The sequence below is a fragment of the Priapulus caudatus genome, unplaced genomic scaffold, assembly GCF_000485595.1.
Source record: "Priapulus caudatus unplaced genomic scaffold, Priapulus_caudatus-5.0.1 Scaffold604, whole genome shotgun sequence".
Lineage (NCBI taxonomy): Eukaryota > Metazoa > Priapulida > Priapulimorpha > Priapulimorphida > Priapulidae > Priapulus > Priapulus caudatus.
In genome coordinates, this window is record NW_014577665.1 from 18,387 (window position 1) to 39,421 (window position 21,035).

Here is a 21,035-nt window from a genome sequence, read left to right on the forward strand (position 1 = left end):
CTTACAAGCTAGAGACATGCATATATACACAAGTGTACATAATAGACATCTCTATATTATGTACTCTTAATATATATAGTTGCGCACAGACATTGATGTGATTAAACCAAAAGATCGGCGCGTCTGGGAATAATAATTCATTCATCAGATTTTCATCTATAATTCAATTAAAGATTATGTATAGAACTCTCTAGCTACGACAACGCATTAGATATGTAACGGTATATAGTAACTATAAAGGAAAAGTTGGCGTATGTAAAACAGGATATTATTTCTCTATCATTTCTCTGGAATAAAGGATTATTATATACGGTACGCGCCCCCTCCCCCCGTTCCCGAACACTGCACCCTCACCCCACAAATATAGGCTGTAAAGTTACATGGGGTGCGTCACAAAGTGTGAGGATACGGGTGGCATTGGCAAAATTCTGGCGAGTAACACTGTTTTAAAGTGTTCCGTCTCCTAATTATCCCAAAATATTAATTTTGGTTCCGTCCCGTTTCGGAGTCAAGAACACGCAACCACATAACCTATTGGCGCCACCTACTCATTACGGATATCGCTACCGACCACCGACTCAAAAAAGTGCTCAATGTTTTGAAAATTTGGCGGCGGAGATGTGTAAGTTGTAAATATGAAACATCTTATGATTTAATAGCAACTTTGTTGAGATGCATGATTAAACGAAATGGTGCAATTGTTCTACGGGACGGTATTGAATATCAGTATCATCAGTGCTCAATTTTAAGGTTTTTTTTGGGTTGTCCGGAGGACAACCAAGACTGAGACTGAGAGGTCTACTGCTAGCTCTAGTACTATAGCCCGTGTACAGTTGCCGCAGGCCTGAGCCAGGCCTGCGGCAACTGTACGCGGGCTATAGTACTAGAGCTAGCCTACTGCATGCGCTCTGCTCACGTGATGCTCAGTGCTGTAAAGCAGAAGGCCTAATCATGTACATTTTGTACGTTTTCAGGTAATGAGTGAAACAATGCGAATGGCCATGTCGCAGACATTGTCTGCTGTCACTGCAAAATGCTGTCAGAATAAAATATTGGTAATGTGGATCAATGACGTATAAATACTATAATAATAGTAATTAAAAGTTTCATTAAATTTATTTCATAACATTTACATTAACACTGTGTCAAGTGTTAGCGATAAGACAAGACAAAGTGTTAGCGATAAGACAACCACGGAAGCAATTTGTAGTTGCCCGAGAGAAAATCCAGTCGTCACGGACGACCGGACGACTGTTGAAATTGAGCACTGCAGTATGTCTTTCATTCGTTTGCTATACTGTAGACTGTAGTACTATAGACCTGTGCAAGCATCTTCTAATTTCGTTCTAGGCCTCGGTTAACCCGACCAGGCTGTGTGACTAATGTCAATATACAATGTCGGTATTCTAACTCTAGCAATACCGTTTCTTGGAGCTAGGCCTCGGTTATACTTAGAAATAGGTTAGGTTTAGGTTAGCCGTTAGGGTTGAAGGATAAAGTGCTAATGATAATTTGTTGCTGGGATCCTAAAATGTAATTAAGCCCAACACAACACACAACAGCTGCTATATAGTTCTGCAAATGTACTATCTCTAGTCACCTGTCTGGTCGGTGCATTCAGCGATTTGTCCCTCTAGGCTCTACAGTACAGACCTTCGACCCAGGCCATAATGCTGGAAAACAACAGGGAATCTTAGCAGCATGGCAGCCTAAGCAGTAGCCCATAATACATTAAAAAATTGGTAGCCGCTGCTGCTCAATCCTAGGTTGGGAACCAGACCCTCATTTTCGCAAATGTGCTAAACTAAGCCGGGGTGCCAAACTAGGATTGGGCCGCTCGCTGCTAGTGCCAGCGAGATAAATGTGCCGACTTAATCCTGCTACTTTCAATTAAAATTCAACTCAGTTTATTTGACACATATTGGTCCATTTATCAAACATGAACGATCCTTAACCACAAGCCACACCAGTCGCTGCACTAGGGAGATTCAATGCCGTTTTCCAGCATTGTGGCCGTAGCAGGAGCGAGGGGCTATATACACAGGTAGACCTACCAATATACTTGTTTATATTTGTAGTTGTACCACCTACCCAAGGAACTTTTAGGAAGTTTTTCACAATTCTCGAACCACTATATAGACAGGGCACATACAGAATATAATAAATATCTTATTTTCTGTACTGTTGAGTACTTCTGAAAATAAGTTATTCAAATTTACATTTGGCTGTCATCAACTTGCAACTGATCACGCAGTAGCTCTACCAATTAATAATATAGCCGTTTGCTGCATCACATGTGGAACCACAGCCTGTAGTCGAATGAAAAACTGCCAATATGAGAGCAGTTAGTGGTGTTAAATAGCATTTTTTATTTAAAATATATTAATAGTGTGAAATATGCTAGATGCAGTGGAGTATATAATATAATTTAATTCACGAATTAACCCACAGGTGTAGACCGTATACATTGGCTGAACTGTTGAAACAGTAAGTGTTGCCCGTAAAAATGTGCGTACACATTAAGTTTCATTTGTACTAGTGTATATTTTTTATTTTTTTAATGTCCTAGAATGTATATAATCAGGATATACAAAAGGTAGTAATTTTTATGATACTACTTTTATGAGATGACAATAGCAACAATAACAATATATCTTTAGTTTGAGTTCAAATATCTTTAAATTGAATACTGCATGGATGGACATATAATATGTTAATTAACAGCTAAATAATCTATAACAATAACAACAAGTCTATATACATTGTTATGTCCATGCAGTTTTTTGTTTAGTTCTTGCTCATTTAAATTTGATAGCAATCAGTTAAAGAGCAAATATAAAAACAAGAAATAACTGATTAATCTCATTGTTATACTCACATAAAAGACACTAATTGAGATTTAATTTGATAATTCAAATGTGAATTTCTAGTGTAATATCGGACACTAGAGGCAGATTAGAAACGTTTTCATGTCATTTATCATGAGTAAATGGCCCTTTTCTAGCCCGAACGCCAATCCACCGTTCTATGTATACATGTGCAAAGCCCCCTAGAAAGGCAGGACTAAGCTCATGTATCACCTATTAAGTTTTTGAGCCAGAACGAGATTTAATCATACATTGTTGCACTGTGTTTTCCCATAAATAGACTTCTGTGAAACATGTAATTCATCACCCCTATGCATCAAATTGGCAGCAAATGTCAAGATTTTTACTCTAAACATTTAATTATTTGCTACATTGCCATTTTTTAATTAGACTTACTTACAGGAACCCATCAATAAAAGACATGACTGCAGTCCAATAGAGCATGTCACTCGTAATATAACAATGTAAAATTGAAATGTGTGTACCACTAATATCTGCCTTGTAGTTGTAGTCATAATTTGTGAGAACATGAAATTCTTTCTTCTCTCCAAGATCACGTCACCTGTATCAATGCTAGCCATATCTATAATTTCTGCGTTGAATTCTTGAAAGAGCAGAGACTTTTTTTTTAAAACAGTGCAATTTTCATTAATTGTGAAAAAAACAATTCAGTTTTGTCTTTCAGTTATTTCATACGTGACAATGCTTAGTTTCCAGGCGCACGTATGTTCGCTGAGAAACTGACACGATGGACAAAGCCGAGGAAGAGTTGATAAATTTACGCAGGCGGCTGGACAAGTTGGGTTACCGGCAGCCGCTCTCGACCGAGTCAAGTCTGCTCGTCGGAAGACTTTTTAATGATCTCGTGCTGACGACGGAAAGCCTGAGAGCTGCAAAGCTCGAGGTATGAAATCAACATGATTACTCATATTATTGATGAACAAATTCAACAGCTGAAATCCCCCTGTGACTGGAGTCATTCTACATGCTAAAGCCCGTCAATAATTCTTTATCACCAGTGGGACTCGAGTAAAGTTATTGCAGTAACTGCCCCGGGACACTTGTGAAACTACAGCGCACACCAATAGAGTTGCTGGGATATTCGTGTATCTACAGGGGGCTGTATATGATACCATAACCTCTGTGCCATGTGTATTGTTCTATATTCATGCATTGTTACTTATGACTTCGTTACGATGCCATTATAGCGATGAAATTAATTACCTGCGTAAATTGTTGTTGCTTTGTTCAAGGCTACCAAAAACTCGACGAAAACTCTGGGGTCATCATTAAATCCATACGTAGAACCTTACGCAACAGAAAATGCAAGACTAATAAAAGAAAATAACGAGCTTCAGGCCAAACTTGCAAATGTGCAAGAAGCTGCAGATGCTAAGTCAAAAGGTAAAAATATCTCAGACGTAAACTGGTCGCGCAGTTATACTTTAGCCACATCTTGAGTATCAGAAAATCATATAGAGTCCACATAGCAACTATATAGAGTCTACATAGCTACTATGTAGTATACTATAGTGTATTTGATCTAATATGTCTTCAGCTTCATACTGTATAGTTGTGTATCAGCACAAGTGAGTCATTGGTATATTACAGACTATCGACACTAGAGTCTCTATTGACACGTATCTTCGTGATCTATGATCTGATATTCGTTGTTGTTCAGGTTTGAAGTCATCCGTTGTTAAGCTGCAGCATGAAAACGCTGACGTGAGATTTCTCAACAGTCAGTACTTGCACAAGATATGCGAACTGGAGAAGGATTCCACTGTCAAGTCCGACAGACTCTATGCGTTACAGGAGAAAAATTTCCAGGCTGTGATACAGACTCCCAGTAAGTAGCTTTGTTATGGTTCACGGACGAAAGTATTGATAGCATTAAAATGGTATTTCTATTCGTATTGGCATGCGATGTGATTAAGCTAGGAAAATGCTTTACTAGAGTATTGACTGTTACTTCTCTAGCAGAGTAGTAGTTGAATTGAATGGAATTCAATTGAGTATCTTGCATATGCATGTCTTTTGATAGACCTACCCAAATAGCCAACAAGGTGGTGTTTCCTGTGGTAATGAAATGAACTAATGATACTAATATCAATGGATGTCTGCTTGTTGTCACAGTAAAAAAAATATTGTTGAAAGTTTCACAGAGCGTGATAATACTGTTTCATTGTGAATGTGTTATTCATCGTCTCTAAAATTTCACCCCTGTTTCACTATGATAGTGCAGAGATGCATGTTAGCGGTTGTAAATTTGCCATTTATCTTAATTAACCACCTCATGTAATGAACATGCAATTCTTATTGCAAATATTAAAATGTGTGTGTGTGCGCGTGCATGTGCATGTGTGTGTGTGTGTGTATGAGAGAGAGATAAATAGATCTAGATATATAGATTATATAGATAGAGAAAGCAAGAGGAAGAGAGAGAGAGAGAGAGAGAGAGAGAGAGAAAGTGTGTGTGTGTGTGTGTGCATGCGTGTGTGCGTGCGTGCGTGCATGTGTGTGTGTTTGTGTGAGCTTATAGAGTGTAAGCTGTAAATTTGTAGATTTTTACGTAAAAGAGCAACTAACGTGTGTACATAAACAAAACTAGGAGAATGAACGTTTTATTGGGCGAGTTAACATGCCTTCATAATTGAATAAAATGAACGTGCTAAATTTTAGCAGGTCACAAACAGCAGTATCTACCGTTTCGGCGGCAGCGCATGGAAATAGACTTTCCGTTGCCACCACCCGATAATGTACTCAAACGGATGCAAATGGACGATCCTTACATCGCTGATTTGCTCAAGGTAACTGAAACTTGATAGTTCACATAAAAAATTTAGCTTCCAATCGTAAAGGTGGCTATTGCATGTGTCAATTGATCCGTCAGTCTGTACGTTTGATGCTGCATATAGGAGAACCTATCTGAAGTTTATTTAACCTCACTGCCCACTAGGTGGCAATACTGATGAGGATTAGCAGGTGGTATGCTATAATTATGTATGTACTTATTGCCCACGGCTATATAGCACAGCGCAAGAAGTATGTTGCTATATTTAAAAAAACTACTCTAACATGCAGCATTATTTACAGTTTAATTCAGATTTATATTAAATTAATGTTCTTACTTTTCAATTTTTTAATGAGAAGCAATTAAAATGTGATTTTTCAAAATTGATGATGTTTGTTATGGATGATGGCATTGCTTATGTGCCTCTCACAGAGATGGCATAATGAATATAAATTTCAAATGCCTCTTCTGTAATCCTTCATCATTTTAATAATTAAATATTGCAAGTGCCTAATGTGAAAATAAGTACCAAAATTACGCCTTACGTCATTGAGAGACCACACAAGCTGTCGGACCAGCCGTTAATATCAACAGAAAGCTATCAGCAAATTTTCAAAACAAGTTCTTCTTTTTTCCCAATTGATATCGAACCTCAAAAATCGATGGAAAAACTGTAAAATATTACCTATTTGCACAGCAGGGCATTTCATATTAAGGTTGCTTTATGGGTGTAGATGTGTGTCCCTGTGCATATATGTACTCAGAAAAATTTCCATTTTGAAAAGAATCTTCTTCATCCTTGCAAAGTATCACTAAGTCGTATGTCAGCCGATAGTTTGTATCGGTTCGGCTGATATCATTGCATGAATCTGTTTCTGAGCTTAGCATGTTATCAATTTATATGATATCATCAGGAGTAAGATAATATAGATCTATATTATCTTACTCCTGATATCATGTCAATGGAGTGTAAAATCCATACTAAAATTATCGGTTAATGGCATGATATCAGTTTATGCGATATCATGTCAATGGAGTGTAAAATCCAAACTAAAATCATCGGTTAATCATCGAGTGACTGCATTATTACGACATTATTAAAGGTTTGCGGCACTTTTGCAATGTAAGCTGACATCTTGTTCCCATCAGCGCTAACACGTGACTGTAGACAGTCACTGGTTCACCTAGTGAAAATTTAATTCTGCTAAAATCCCGAGTCTACTCCATTACTAGCCGAGAAACAACACTGCTGTTGCGCATGGGAGCTGTAACAACAGTGAATAGCCTCGCAAGCTTATGTACCTCAGCAATCCACTGGTAGTGGCCTTTACTGTATTGCTGGTTTGTCTGAGATTGTGGCAGCTATGGCTTCAACAGCTTTCTCGTATGGAAATATTTACTAGATTTATTAATGCGACCAGGTCGCTGACACACGCATAGAAGAGCTTCAGACAGATGTGGAGAAGGACAAGGAGGATAAAGCTAACCTAGAAAAACTTGTTGATGTCTTAAAAAAGCAGGTACGTTTGACTGATTACGCTTGATGTTGGAATTTAGAGGTAAAGCTGTAATGTTGTTACGTGAATGCAAATATGTACCTGGTCCTCTGTTGTGAGATATCAAGTTTGAGTTCTCACTGTATAATCGAAACATTGACCCACCTTTCCTTGCAATGCTGGGTGAGGGAGTGTATTCTGGTAATTATTTAAGAATGGTCCCAACAATTTTTTCATATATTGAATATCATTTATTTCTCTTGCATGGCACTTTCAAGTACACTACCTCAATATACACGAATTATTGCCTGGGTTGGTACATTTTAATCATATACCTGGCAGTGCTGTCCAAGTTCTAGCAATTGGAAGGTTAACGGTTACTTAGGTAACTATGTTGCAAAGATTGGTAGGAATTTGATTAGTTATTAAGTTGCAAAGCAGGAGCTTAGGCAATGAGTTTTTGGGCTGACCAGAAAGCTTCATTTGTGTATGTGTGTGTGTGGGTGTGGGGTGCGTGCACCTGTGCGTGTGCATGTGAGTGTGTGCGTGTGTGCGCGCATATGCGTGTGTAATTTATCGTGGCTTGTTGCATGCACTGATTAAATACCAATTATGAAAGTAGAATCGAAATACATCATCAGTAACATTAGGGCTACAGTGGATTAAGCTGCCGATATATACTGCATCTGAGCTAACACCTGTACAGTTTGTATGTAAACTATGCCAAGCTTTTGATGACGTGCTTGCTTGTTGTTTTCTAGTAATGAGCACTCTAGTGTAAAAAATAGTAATTAGACGTAATACGCGAACGGCGTGCATGCAACGTGGGCCGATAAACCAGACTGGCAGAAAAAGGGAGCGTTGGCAGGCTGTTCAGCGTAGAACACGAGCCTTTTTTATGCGTGGCCAACTGTGTTTGCCAAATTACACCTTGAAGCAGCTGCGATGCATGCCTGATACAGCCTGCAGCTGTAGTATGTTAATTAGTGAAATTGCATTCGCGCGCGCCGCAGCACGGGCTGCCTCCTCATCTGCAGGTGGTCAGCTCGAGCACGGACCTTCGTGCACTTACTATTGATTGATTCAATTATAAATTAGTCATTAACATTAATAATTTAGTCCATTGTGTGCAAATGCGGTGGTTTACTCGGCTGCCATTAGCTCCGGAGCTGGCATCGCGAGGCAGTGTGTGCTGCCGCTGTTGGTGCCAAGTGGCCCGCTAACCTGGTGCATAGGGGAGCTGTTAACCTGTCTGTGCACCTGTTAGAGACAGCCCCGTGAGCTTTGACGCCGAGTGTGTGCATCGTCGTTATGTGTGCTGTGATTGAAACCGATTAGAGAGAGAGAGAAAATAGCCCCGTAATGTATATCTTGCAAGATGTTCGGTTTCTCGTGACTTTAGTCGGTGACCGTGGATTGAATTCAGCGTATTGTTTAAGGATGGCATACTGATCGGGATCCACTCATACACGTACGAACTTATAATTACTAATATTACAAAATAATACTATTATTAGCATTTTTATAGCTGTAGTCAAATTGGCATCTTATGAGATCTTGTAGTAGGGATAGTAATATTAAACGGAAATATGTCTTTTTTATTAGTATGGAGCATGTATCAAATGCCCCGGCTCTCATTTTCGCAAGTTACACATTAAAGTAGCTAATTCATAATCATATAAGTGTTAGTTTGTGTTAGAGGAAGTCTCTATATGTACTTTATATATATATATATACATATATATATATATACTACTCTATATATTTTATTTTTTACTTTATTCGGGCGTGATACAAGAAAGATCGCAGGTAATTTCTCATCAACTTGTTTAAAGCAGTAATATCGAGTCTTTAAATATAGATATTCAGCAGGTGCTGACAGGTGGTCACGGCCGTGGGGTATGTTCGTACAGCAGGAGATGATTTAGGGACCAGGGGATTGAAGTGATGTAGCTGTCGCTCTTGATGTTATATAGGCTTACACATGGGTAGTAGTTGTCTTCTGTACCCCCTGATGTACTTGTGTATATATATATATATATATTATTATATATATATATATATATATATATATATATAATATATATATATATATGTATTGCTGTACCTGTTGTACTTTATTTTATTATATGTGTGCGTGTGCGTGTGCGTGTGCGTGCATGCGTGCGTGCGTGCAAGCTTTTTAATGTTGATGTTGTGGTTGCTTAGCATTACTAGATAAATGTACACATTATGTAAGTTCTTATTCCTAATGGGATGCTCTGATTCCCACCCTATTCTTTGCGTTTATTTGTTATGTATATTCCAAATCGTTTCCAAATAGTGGTAGTCCATGAACAGTCCTTGTTCTACCAGTTCCCGAACCTTTATCAAATTCTTCCCTTGTGTTGAGTGCATGTGTAGGCATGATGTTTGAAATCACCCCATGCTTGAGTGCATATAACTACCGGCAATTGTCGATGTGGATAATAATCATTGTTGTTGTATATTAGTTTCTTCTGTAAAACAATGATAATGAATGGTTCAGGTTGAGAAGAGAGACCGCGAGGTTGATCGATTGAATCAGCTTCTAAAAGGTGGACAGCCGTTTGATGTTGTGAGTGCGGAGGCCAAATCCCAAGGCAATGAGAAGCTCGTGCAGCATCTGAACCTGCAGGTGATGTTTTGTGCGCGTCGACAGCTAACTAACGCCGAGTCTCGTACCATCTGCGTGGTTTGCAATATTCACACTGCTTGTTGTTCTAATATCACCGTTAGTAATGCACGAAGGGTCGTTGTCGTAACAGGTACTACAGATATGTACCCGAGGTAGTTTTAGGTTGTTTAGTATTATGTTTATATTTTTATATGAGGTATGTTTAGGGTTAGGGTTAGGGTTAGAGTTAGGATTAGGGTTAGGGTTAGGCTTAGTGTTAGGGTTAGGGTACACTTCTGTAGTACAAGTCTGGTACACTTTGTGTATACATATATGTACCTCGGGTACATATCTGTAGTACCTGTTACGACAACGACCCCTTGAGCGTTAGTAATGATGGATCCACCACCATCATCCTATGTTACATTGTTCCCTCCTGGATTTATTTCACGGTTTCAAGTCCCTTGTGTGGTTCACGAGCATGTTAGCAAAACGCATCACACCCCGGGTACCCATCTACATCTGGAGAAGGAGGAGGGTTAGGCCTAAAAAAATAAATGATGTGTTTCCGAGAACGGTCTTGAAAAAATTAGGTAGGGTAGGTAGGTAGGGATTTTTTTTTTAAATAAAAAAATCCGAAAATGTCAAGCGTTCAGAGGTGAGGTGAGTACCATATTCTAGGAGTTTATGATTTATTTTTTAATTGATAATTTATTTTTGAGAATTGATAATTGATTGATTTATTTTTATTTTTTATTTTTTTGATAAATTTTTATTTTTTTTTGAAAATGGAGAAAAAAAATGGTCGGCTCCTATTTGCTAGATAGGGTCGGGTTCTCGGAAACACATCATTTATTTATTTTTTTAGGGCTTACCCTTTCTGTCCGTATATCTCGTCTACCGCATTGATGTCATGATGCAGATGTCGGACACTCAGCTGAGTCCTCGTGTGTCAACTGTTAGCATTACTTTAATGATCACTTGAAGGTCATTAAATCTTTTTAGATTTTTCAAGTTCTTTTTAGATCTTTTAAGATCATTAAAGATTACTTTTAAGATCAACAACAGAATCCTTCCCTTGCAAAACTCGATGTTGGGAACGATTCTGTGGTTACATTGCAGCTTGACTTCCTACAAAAGGAGAACCAGGAGCTGCAACAAGCTCTCAAGGAGTCCAAAAACCAGCTCAAAGAGCCTGCGGGCCATCTCGATGATAATCGAAAGGTGAGTACTGGTGGCGTGGTACACAGGTCAGTCCTTCCCGAGTACATACAGCCACTGCTTGTTAAGTGAAAGGCTGTGTTGCAGAAACCTAATTAGCTTGTTATATATCAATAATTGGCACACCGGGTTCACCGCTGCCTCTCATGCGCAGTGCATAGTGAGGCTCATAGGGTCTATGTTCCCCAGGGTACTGCCGGAACGTACCCTGGGTACGGTCCGGTATACCGGAATGTACCCTGGTCACTATTTGATATGGTTAGGGTTAGGATTAGGGTTAGGGTTAGGGTTAGGGAGTAGGCATAGGCGACTCCTTAGACTCGTTAGTGGAGTAGGCGAGGTACGGTCCGGCATATTAGATAGTACCAGGGTACGTTTCGGTATACCGGACCGGACCGTACCCAGGGTACGTTTCGGCAGTACCCCGGGGGACATAGATCCTCTCAGCCATAGTGAGGCATATACTGCGTTACCCCTCGACTCACTCGCGTCGCGTCATATCGCGTGTGGAAGTCGCTGAGCTCGGTTTGTACGGGTGCTGGAAATCTTTGAAGGTCTCTGAATTTTAAAATAACACGTTGTCCATGTCTGGGAAAAAACCCATAGAAGTTTTGTAAAGTCCTGGAAAATGACCATTATTATTTGGTCCTGCAAAGTCATGGGAAATGAGCACGTGTATATTCCCCGTTTCACCGATGTTGTGGAGATATATGTTCTGGAGATGTTTCTTCTTTGAGAGGCAATAAAGGAGGGTTAAAGCAAGAGTTTGTTCACTGATGATTGATGGGAAGATGTGAGATATAATTGAATTTAGTGTTGAGCTTGGGGGTATTGGATTTGTCATGCTATTAAACCTGATGAGGTTGTGCTGCAATACCATTTAAGTTACAGGTGCAGAGATGCCAACCACTACGATTTATTCGTATTTTATACGAATTTCTTTTGCACCACTACGACCAGTTTGTATCAAACTACGAATTTCACTGTGATCTAAAAAAAAAATTTTGACCCTCAGAATGCAGGAAATTGCATCTCAGAATCAAACAATTTTCCGCGGGGCATGCGTGACCCTCGAACTACTAATTTGATGGCCAGAAACTACAGATTGCTTCAAATATGTGTTGGCATCTCTGCAGGTGCATAATTTCGTGTTGTTTTCTGCGAATGACCCGTGGGAGTTTGGTGTGTTTGCCTTGCTATGTTGAAGCAATTTTTGCATTTCGTAAATATTAGATGTGATCATGTGAATGTTTTTGTTTGTATGAATGCAGGAGTTCGAAAACAAACTCAAGGATATCGGAAACCTTGTGCATACACTAGAACACAGTAGCAAGGGCATACAGGCAACAGATGATGAGCTCCATCGTGCAAAGGTTAGTTACTACAATCCTAGAGGTTTTGAGTTTTCCAGCTACCGCGAATATTTGGTTTTCCACTTTCCTCCTCACAATGACATCTTGACCAACTAAACTTACTTCTAACGTACTTTTAAACACTACTTCAATCTCTATTCCCCAATCATGTGACATTTAACTTGTATTAACAATGTCGTTTTAACCTTGCTCTGAGTTGAATCCACTTGGGAATTTTGTAAGCCTCACTCTAGTACTGAAGCTGTTTTTTTGTCTGTATTCGATCCATAGCACTTTGAGATCCTGTTAAGCCACTAACATAGTATCAACCTATGATTTCCTGGTTCCCAGCCTCACAGGAAAACCAGTTCTCTTTTGTACTTGACCACTATCGCTTTAGTAAGCTTACCAGCTTTCTTTCCATGACTTCGCATCCCCAGTTGGGTTGATGCTTAATTATTAACCTGATGATAATACTGTCTATAATGTGGAACAAGTGGCCTGTTATCTGAAGGTTATACGTCAAGAAATAGTCTATTAGGTTATTGAATATAAAGGTCAACTTTACTCCGTGAGACCCCAACTTATAAGAAAGCTACATTTTAGATGCGATTACGCGTTAGTCAGAGTCACGGACAAAATGCTGAAAACAGCAATACTACTGTAGATGCGCTAGCCTGGCCGAACGATAAAAAATTAATTAAACCGCTTCACTCCAGCCTTGCCTCTTGCGCGTCTAGCTGTCAGTGAGAGTGATTCGATGGATACGCATTGCAGGCCGATCGGGAGACCGCATTAGACCAGCTGCGCAACTCGGAACAGGAGAACGCCACTTCGAAAGAGGTGAGCGGAGGCGGCGATGACGCAGCATTCGTCTCCGTCAGGCGCGACGCTAATTGAATGTAGCATGCGATGCGAGTGACACGAACGCCACCGACGCGGGGAGCGTGCCAATGCCGCCGCGAAACTTTGCCGCCGCTCGAGTTTCTGCGTATTGATTTTGCCGCGCCGATTGGATTGCACGTGCGCGCGAGACGTGGAGAAATTAATCTGACTGAGTGTGGTGACGCGATAGGTGAGTGCGCAGTGGAGGGAGAAAGGAGCAGAGGAAAAGAAAGAGGAGAATGAGAGAAAGAAGAGGCGGTATGAGAGAATTGTGAGAAAGAAAGGGGGGGTAGGGAGAACGGGGAGTGAAACAAAGAGAGGAGGTTGAGTGAGGAAGTGATTGTATGAGTGAGTGAGTGAGTGAGTGAGTGAGTGAGTGAGTGAGTGAGTGAGTGCGTGAGTGAGTGAATGAGTGCGTGGGTTGGGTGAGTGGTTGGGAGGGAGGGAGGGATGGAGTGAGTGGGTGAGTGAGTGAGTGAGTGAGTGAGTGAGTCAGTGCGTGGGTGGTTGGGTTGGAGGGTAAGTGAGTGAGTGAGTGCGTTAATAGGTGAGTGAGTGAGTGAGTGAGTGAGTGAGTGAGTGAGTGAGTGAGTGAGTGAGTGAGTGAGTGAGTGAGTGAGTGAGTGAGTGAGTGAGATAGAGATAGAAAGAGACGAAAGGAGAGATGAAGAGGAGGAAATGAGAGAAAATGAGAGAGCAAGGATGAGGAAGAGAAAAATGAAGAAGAGGCAGCCGAGAAGAGAGGTGCGGGGGGGAGGGAACCAGGAAATTCAATATTGGTGGAAGTACAGTTGCATGTAAGGTCCGTCATGCTGCAGTGAGCCCATTTATGGTGAAAATAAAGCACACTATAAAGAACAAGAAGCAATACTACAATTTTAATAAGTATTTTGAATGTTTTTATCTTTGCAGTATATAGTTAATTCATATATCATATAGCTTATATGATAAAGTAATAAGTAATCGTATGTAAAAAGTTTAATCAAAATCAGCAGTTATGCAAAGAAACGTCTTTATCATAAATGTTTAAGGAAATTTCAAGACTACACCAGGAGCTGCACAATTTGAGGCATACAGAAGTTGAACAACTGAAAGGCTTGCTGGATAAGTCTTACCATGATAAAAACGCATTAGAAGTAAAGGTCAACGAATTGTTTGCAAAAGGTACGTAATGTTGGTATTTTTAAAAGTAAAGATGCTGGGAAAAATTACCACGTTTATGGAAACATTTATTGACATTTTTTGTAATTACCGGTGCATTACAGATTAAACTGGTGTTGGTGGGTAAACATATCTTTACGCACTGAATGAATGAGTGTATTCGTTTTTCAGTTTATTCCAGAATTCGGCACAAATCTGTTACTTTCAAAATAAATCATAAACGACACAACATTAATTTTTTGATTCAAAAATGAACAAAACCAGCTAAAGTTTGAAGGCGCGTCATCGTGGTGACATCGTCGTCATGGCGACGTCGTCGTCGTTTCAACACTCGTCGTTGCGACGCCGTTGTCGTGGTGACACCGTCGTCATTGCTACGCCGTTGTCGTGGCGACACCGTCGTCATTGCTACGCCGTTGTTGTAGCGACGCCGTCGTCGTGGTGACACCGTCGTCGTGGTGACACCGTCCTCACTTCGACGTGCTAACCGAACGCTCGTTGCTACAGATCAAGAGCTTGAGATGGAGCTGGGTAAGCTGAAGGCTGCGTCTGTGCGCTCGGCGGCCGCTCGCTCGCCGGGCCGCGTCGACAAGCAGATGAAGCAGCTGGAGGACGAGAAGGACTACTACAAGCTGGAGGCAGACACCATGCAGAAGATGATGAAGAACTGGAAGTCGACGGCGCCATCTAGCGGGAAGAAACTGGAACGCCCAAAGTAATTCGTCGCGGCGCGCGCTCGCGATTGCGGTCGAACGCGGCGGCAATCGATTCATTATTCTGTTTTTCGCACGTTGGCTTCTTTGGCATATCTTGATGTGTATTATTGTGTTATTAATGAGATAATGTGATGTTAAAAATGACAGCATGATGTATAGAGGGTTCCGCGACTTGCACTAAAAATAGCAATATTACCTACAATCCCGTGCCGCCGGCCATACTGGTTCCCAGAATTGCGAACACATGTTACCGATAGACGCAATCTACCGATTTTACATTGATAGTTTGTACATACGATAGTGTTATTACAGTAATCTATAATAGTAGTAAGTGGATCCCGGTTTTGCAGACAGGTTTACCAGCGCGTGTTGGGGTGCTAGAGTTCGATATGATTGTGCACACCCGGTTGTACAGGGTGTTGCAGGCAGGTTTATCAGCGTGGGTTGGGGTGCTAGTCTGCTAGAGTTCAATGAGATTACACAGGTCCGGTTTTTTGCAGGGCTTTGCATGCAGGTTTGTTAGCGTGGGTTGGGGTGATGAGGTTGCCGCAAAGTCGGCGGATTGCTAGATTGAGCAGATCGGGAGATTGCACGCAACACATATCATGGACTTGAGTTTGTTTACATAGCGAGTGTTCAGAAATTTCACCGATTTTACTGCATATAGCTATCAAATGCAGCTTTTTATAATATCTGGTGTATGCACATTTGCCAACTGTCTGAAGTGTACGTAGTATGGATAAGTACTTTGATGCACTAGCCAACGTAGCCAAAGCACGCTATCTCGAGAAAATTGCGTGCATTGGGAATCGACACCCGTACGAGAATGGAGCGAGGACCACAACTTAATTGTGCACGTCACGTACTTATTAGGATCTCGTGAATTGACTACCTAACATTCTCGCCGAGTCCATTTTATACTCTCAAGGACTTTCAGAACCGCAAAAGCCTGGATGCCTACGATCGACTGTTCTGCGGTTGGGTTAGTGGTGTATCAGTCTACATCTATCATGTGAACAGTGAGCGTCCCATCTACGTTATCCGAGCACGTGGTATGCACTCCCAGTGTCTGATTATACCATCTCTCTATCCGTGCATGGGTCACGATGAGAGAATATGGGACAGGCATCATGTCAGCACACTGTAATTGTAAAGTCGGGCTTGGTTAATTCGGTTCACATGTTGCCTCGGTGCTATTTTATGTAGAGTATGCTGCACGTGCAAGAGAAATCCCCACCCCCACTCAAACAGCTGCCTACTGGATGCTGGCGATATATGTATATAAGTGTAAATGTGTAGCAGTGTGCGACGTGCGTGCGGTGTACCTGTGTGTTGCAGAGGAGCATTTGACCGGCATTTACAGGTAATTATCGGCAATACTAGACGAAAGAGAGTAGAGAAACATTAAGACATTGGTAGTAAATACATTTCGTGTTTATTCAGCATTGCTTTTTTATTGAAAATGCTTCAAGCGTCTGTGGTCCGCCTTGTCTCTCGTCACTTTACCTTGTGTTGTGATCACGCTAGGCAGCCTAAAAAAGCTGTGTGGCTCTCTCTGATACCGATTGCTGCAGTTGACAACACCGCAGGAGAGCGGCGTTGTGATGGATTTGCTTAATAGGCGAATAAAATGAGCAGAGAACAGTGCGTTGCTCAATGTACTTGTACCAAGCCTGAACTGGTTTCTGGAACCGTCATGGCCGGAGGCGTTGCATTGTGGGTAATTAGAAAATTCGCGGAGCCCTCTATACTTATTATTGTCGATTCTCATCCGTAAGTGTAAATATTGGATGTAAGGATATAGGATGCCAGCCTGCATGATCCTTGATCAGATTTTGAGTTATTTGTAGTGCCATAGAGTACTATAATATCGTGCTGTGTAGTGTGTGTAGATCAGCATGGTCAGTATTGTAGTGTCTTTCCCTAACACAAACCCACGCGTTCTGTTGAGCAAACTGTGATTGGAGTACTTACATGATATGTCAAGCACTAAAGCAGCGAAGTGTGACTGTATCACGTAAGCAGCTAAAAATCTCACGGTCGTCAAATGTACGCATTCTTACTTTTTTCAAACTTTTTTTTTAAAGTTTTAAAAATGCAATCGTTATATTTCGAACCTAGGAGCCCCACCGAGAGACTGAACTCGATGAAGAAAGGTGAGTCGATCAAGAATCTGACCTCGACGTCGAAAGACACGATCGATCTCGACTCGACAGGGGGCGACACAGACAGCCGACGCACGCCACTACCCAAGGGAACCGGCAGCGGCAAAAAGGTTCCAAATACGGGGACCGGGTGGAAGAAAGCGCGCGCGCGACTCTTGGCCGGTGCAAAAGCGGAAAAGAAACGGGACAGCGAAGATTTCAGCGGCTCCGACATGACTCGAAGCAGACGAGGTCGGAGCAGGATGGACGAAAACTCGTCCGAGCAGATCGGCCTTGATTCGAGCAACGATTTTCAAACGCCCGACGTGGGAGGGGCAAAGGTACGTCTGCCCGCTCCTGTAGTGGTTGCTGGGAGGTAGTATGTATTACATTCTATAGCTACCGTGTTACAAATTCTAGCAACAATAGCTAACGTGTTTCTCAAATAATTAATACCGTATAAAGAAATGTGACTTTGGGAAAAAAACGTTTTGAAAAAATCACTGCTGTAGTGTGATTCACTCATTAATAGTGAATGTAATAAAGAAATAAGGCGTTTAAGTGGCTGTGAGCTGATATGTGACTACTTTTCTTCTGGTGATCTAAAGGTCGTGTCATTGAATTACACACCATCTTGTAAACTGGTATTTCACTCTGTATGTAATCATTATTACATTTTTTATAACGATAACATGGTTTTTTTAAATGCTAGTGAAGTTCTACTGTTAGTGGGTTGCTGCACCCCTGCATCATATTAGACTGTTGAGGACATCTTCATTTTCATGAGTATTTGCAAATATTCGCCATATATATCTGCTAACACGAGTAGTATTCCCTTTGATTAGCAATATCTACATGATTATAAAATGACTAAATTCTGCCTTCCATCACGGATAAAAAATGCTAGTGCACAGACTGACACCATGTATTGTTATGCATCAAACCAACTTTACTTCTACCATCCCGATTCTTCGATTGAAATAGTCTGAGATCAAGAAGTACCTGTGTAGGTTCACCACCTCGTTTTACGCTGCCATGTGCAGTATCTTTCATAGATTCAGTAAAGACGATACTCCACTTGGTTGATTGAAACATTTTAATAGGCAATGCGATGTCGTAAGTGTGTTGACATCAAGAGGTTTTATCCAGAAGCATCTGGAGGCAAAATATTAACATGCCGCTTCATTTCTGTACTTGCAGAATGTTTCCCATTATGAATCCTATATCAAACTACTCGAGGAAGAGAGAGACCATTATAAGCAAGAGTGTGAAAAGTTGAGATCATTCCAGCAAGATGCAAGGTTTGGCAAAACGAGTGTAAGTAGCATTTTATTCAAACTAGACCATGAAACCAGCTAAATAAACAATGACGCGACTCCCCGCGATCTTCCGAATCCTCCATACAGCAGAATAATTCATAAAATTCATCAATCTATTAACAATTCCAATTAATCCAGCTTGTTAAATGCTTGATTACTCGACTTTTCGGAAATCGTGGCCGACACTATCCGCGCTGACGCCGATTCCTTGAAATAATGAAACGCATTTCACTGCGGCTGCGTAAGCAGTCCAACGAAATCCACCCACCTTAACAGTTAACCTACTCGGCTTAATCACCCCCATTTTCTCGGCGACGATCGCGCAGGATATCGCCGAGCAACTCTCCGGAGTGTCTTCCTTTGTGTGTTGTGACCGCTCGTCGCGTTGAGAATACGAATTACGTGTTGAGAATGCGCGACGGCCCCCGTCGCTGTGGGTGACTGCGCAGCAGCGGGTTTGCCGTGCGCCGACGTGTTGAGAATGCGCGACGGCCCCCGTCGCTGTGGCTAAAGCTGGCTTTACACTACCGACTTTATGTTGTCAAATTGGCGAATTGGACCAATTTCGCAACCATGCAACCGACAATCGGCAGTGTAAACGCAAAAGTCACACGCGAGTAACTGGTCAATAGCAACTAGTTTGGAGATTAGAACATGTTCTATTTTCGCCAACTCGGTGTTGCCGAATTTGCGAAATTGGTCCAACTCGCCAATTTGACAGCATAAAGTCGGTAGTGTAATTAAACCCAGCTTAATGCGTGGTGATGATGTTGTTTTCACACTTCGACAACAGGCGAGCGACGAGATTCGAAAAATGAGGGCTGAGAACATGAAGCTTCGCGACACGATGAATCGGTTCGAGAAGCAGATTGCAGATGTAAGTCTTAGGGTGATTTTTGTGTGTTTATGTGTTTCGAAGCTGCAACTGTTGAACAGTGTTGCAGAAATGTTGTAACTTTGTTGTAACTGTGTTGTAACTGTGTTGTAATAGCGCTGCTGAACAATGTTGTAACAGTGTTGTAACAATGTTGTAATAGCGCTGCTGAACAATGTTGTAACAGTGTTGTAATAGCACTGCTGAACAATGTTGTAACAATGTTGTAACAGTGTGTGTTGAACAATGTTGTAACAGTGTTGTAACAATGTTGCAGCATTACTGTTGAACAATGTTGCGATATTTTTGTAATAGTGGTGTTGTATTTATTTTTATTGCATTAGATTTTAGATTTAGATTTTATTTCATTCGTTTAATTCTTCTCCATAAAATTGTACAGTACTTATTAATGAAAACAGCCCATTTTCTGTTTGCTTAATTCCCTTCTGTTTTACAATTTTATCAGTCTTTCCGAAAAAGTAATTTTCTTGGCATTTGCACGAAGTGAGCAACTGCAAAAGAAATGACATCCTGGGAGATTGTTAGGTCTGGTATTCATTTCCCATTTCAGGTGCAAGCCAGTACGAGAGTCTTAGCAGCAGAGAGAGATAACCTGGAAATGTTACATGAGCAGGTACACATATAGTTTCCTCACCGTCACTATCCTCTGTGTCAGATCATTCCTTGAATGCAAAAAATGAAAATCAACTGAAAAATAAAATGAAATCTATACAACCGAATGAAAACAATTCGATGCGATTTTTCTATATATATATCATTCCTTCCACCTCGCGGTTTTCTGCCGACGGCATTTGAGTTTGTACTGCTTCTCACTCCTCACAGTTAGTAAAGCGATGATTGTAAAAGGTACAGGTCACTCACAGGGCGATCTGTAAAATTAATGAAAACAAAAAAAGTATTTTCAATCTCTTTTAGTTACAATCGAGTCCATTTTTTATCTATTTATCATTCTTGAATGCAAAAGTGAAAATGAACTTCACGGCTTCTTGCTGACGCCATTTGAGTTCCTCCCTCCTCTCTCTCGACGCAGGCCAAGGAAGAGTTGAAAGGCTTGCGGCGAGAGCTCGTCTCTAAAAGGCCGAAGACGTCTTATATAATTTCTTCTATATTTATTATTCCTTGAATGCAAAAGTGAAGATGAACCCCACGGCTTACTGCCGACGGCATTTGAACTCCTCTCTCTTGACGCAGGCCAAGGAAGAGTTGAAAAGCTTGCGGCGCGACCTCCTCTCTAAGACGCCGAAGACGTCTGCGCAGGCGTCGATGGCGGCACAGGCGATGCTGCGACGGCTGGAGCGCGAGCGCGACGAGGCGCTGTCCGACGTGCGCAGGATGACAAGTGAACGCGACACGTTGCGGGAGAAGCTCAAGGTTCGGCAACGATTCGCAGTCGAAACCCGGCGTTGACCCACCTCCCCTCAGTTAAACTCCCGTTGATCCCCTCTCACCTCCCAGTAAACTCACTGTTGAACCGACCCGTCTCCCCCCTAATTTACAAATCCCTGTTGACATCCCTTCTCAACCCTACATCTAAACTCGCCTGTTGACAG

General features: G+C 41.3%; 1 protein-coding gene across 1 annotated transcript in view; it reads left to right on the forward strand.

Annotated features, from left to right (window-relative positions):
• Positions 1 to 559: 559 nt before the first annotated feature.
• The window catches only part of LOC106812052 (centrosomal protein of 135 kDa-like), a 44,247-nt gene continuing 23,771 nt past the window's right edge, over positions 560 to 21,035 (forward strand). Inside the window, exons 1-17 of the mRNA XM_014815816.1 lie at positions 560 to 622; positions 3,578 to 3,771; positions 4,121 to 4,271; positions 4,549 to 4,716; positions 5,553 to 5,677; positions 7,083 to 7,181; positions 9,685 to 9,813; positions 10,915 to 11,016; positions 12,285 to 12,386; positions 13,143 to 13,208; positions 14,282 to 14,414; positions 14,919 to 15,126; positions 17,249 to 17,612; positions 18,472 to 18,588; positions 19,384 to 19,467; positions 20,036 to 20,098; positions 20,677 to 20,856. Coding sequence (XP_014671302.1) covers positions 3,616 to 3,771; positions 4,121 to 4,271; positions 4,549 to 4,716; positions 5,553 to 5,677; positions 7,083 to 7,181; positions 9,685 to 9,813; positions 10,915 to 11,016; positions 12,285 to 12,386; positions 13,143 to 13,208; positions 14,282 to 14,414; positions 14,919 to 15,126; positions 17,249 to 17,612; positions 18,472 to 18,588; positions 19,384 to 19,467; positions 20,036 to 20,098; positions 20,677 to 20,856 — 2,247 coding nt within the window. The 5' untranslated portion in view covers positions 560 to 622; positions 3,578 to 3,615. The remainder of the gene's footprint in view (positions 623 to 3,577; positions 3,772 to 4,120; positions 4,272 to 4,548; positions 4,717 to 5,552; positions 5,678 to 7,082; positions 7,182 to 9,684; positions 9,814 to 10,914; positions 11,017 to 12,284; positions 12,387 to 13,142; positions 13,209 to 14,281; positions 14,415 to 14,918; positions 15,127 to 17,248; positions 17,613 to 18,471; positions 18,589 to 19,383; positions 19,468 to 20,035; positions 20,099 to 20,676; positions 20,857 to 21,035) is intronic.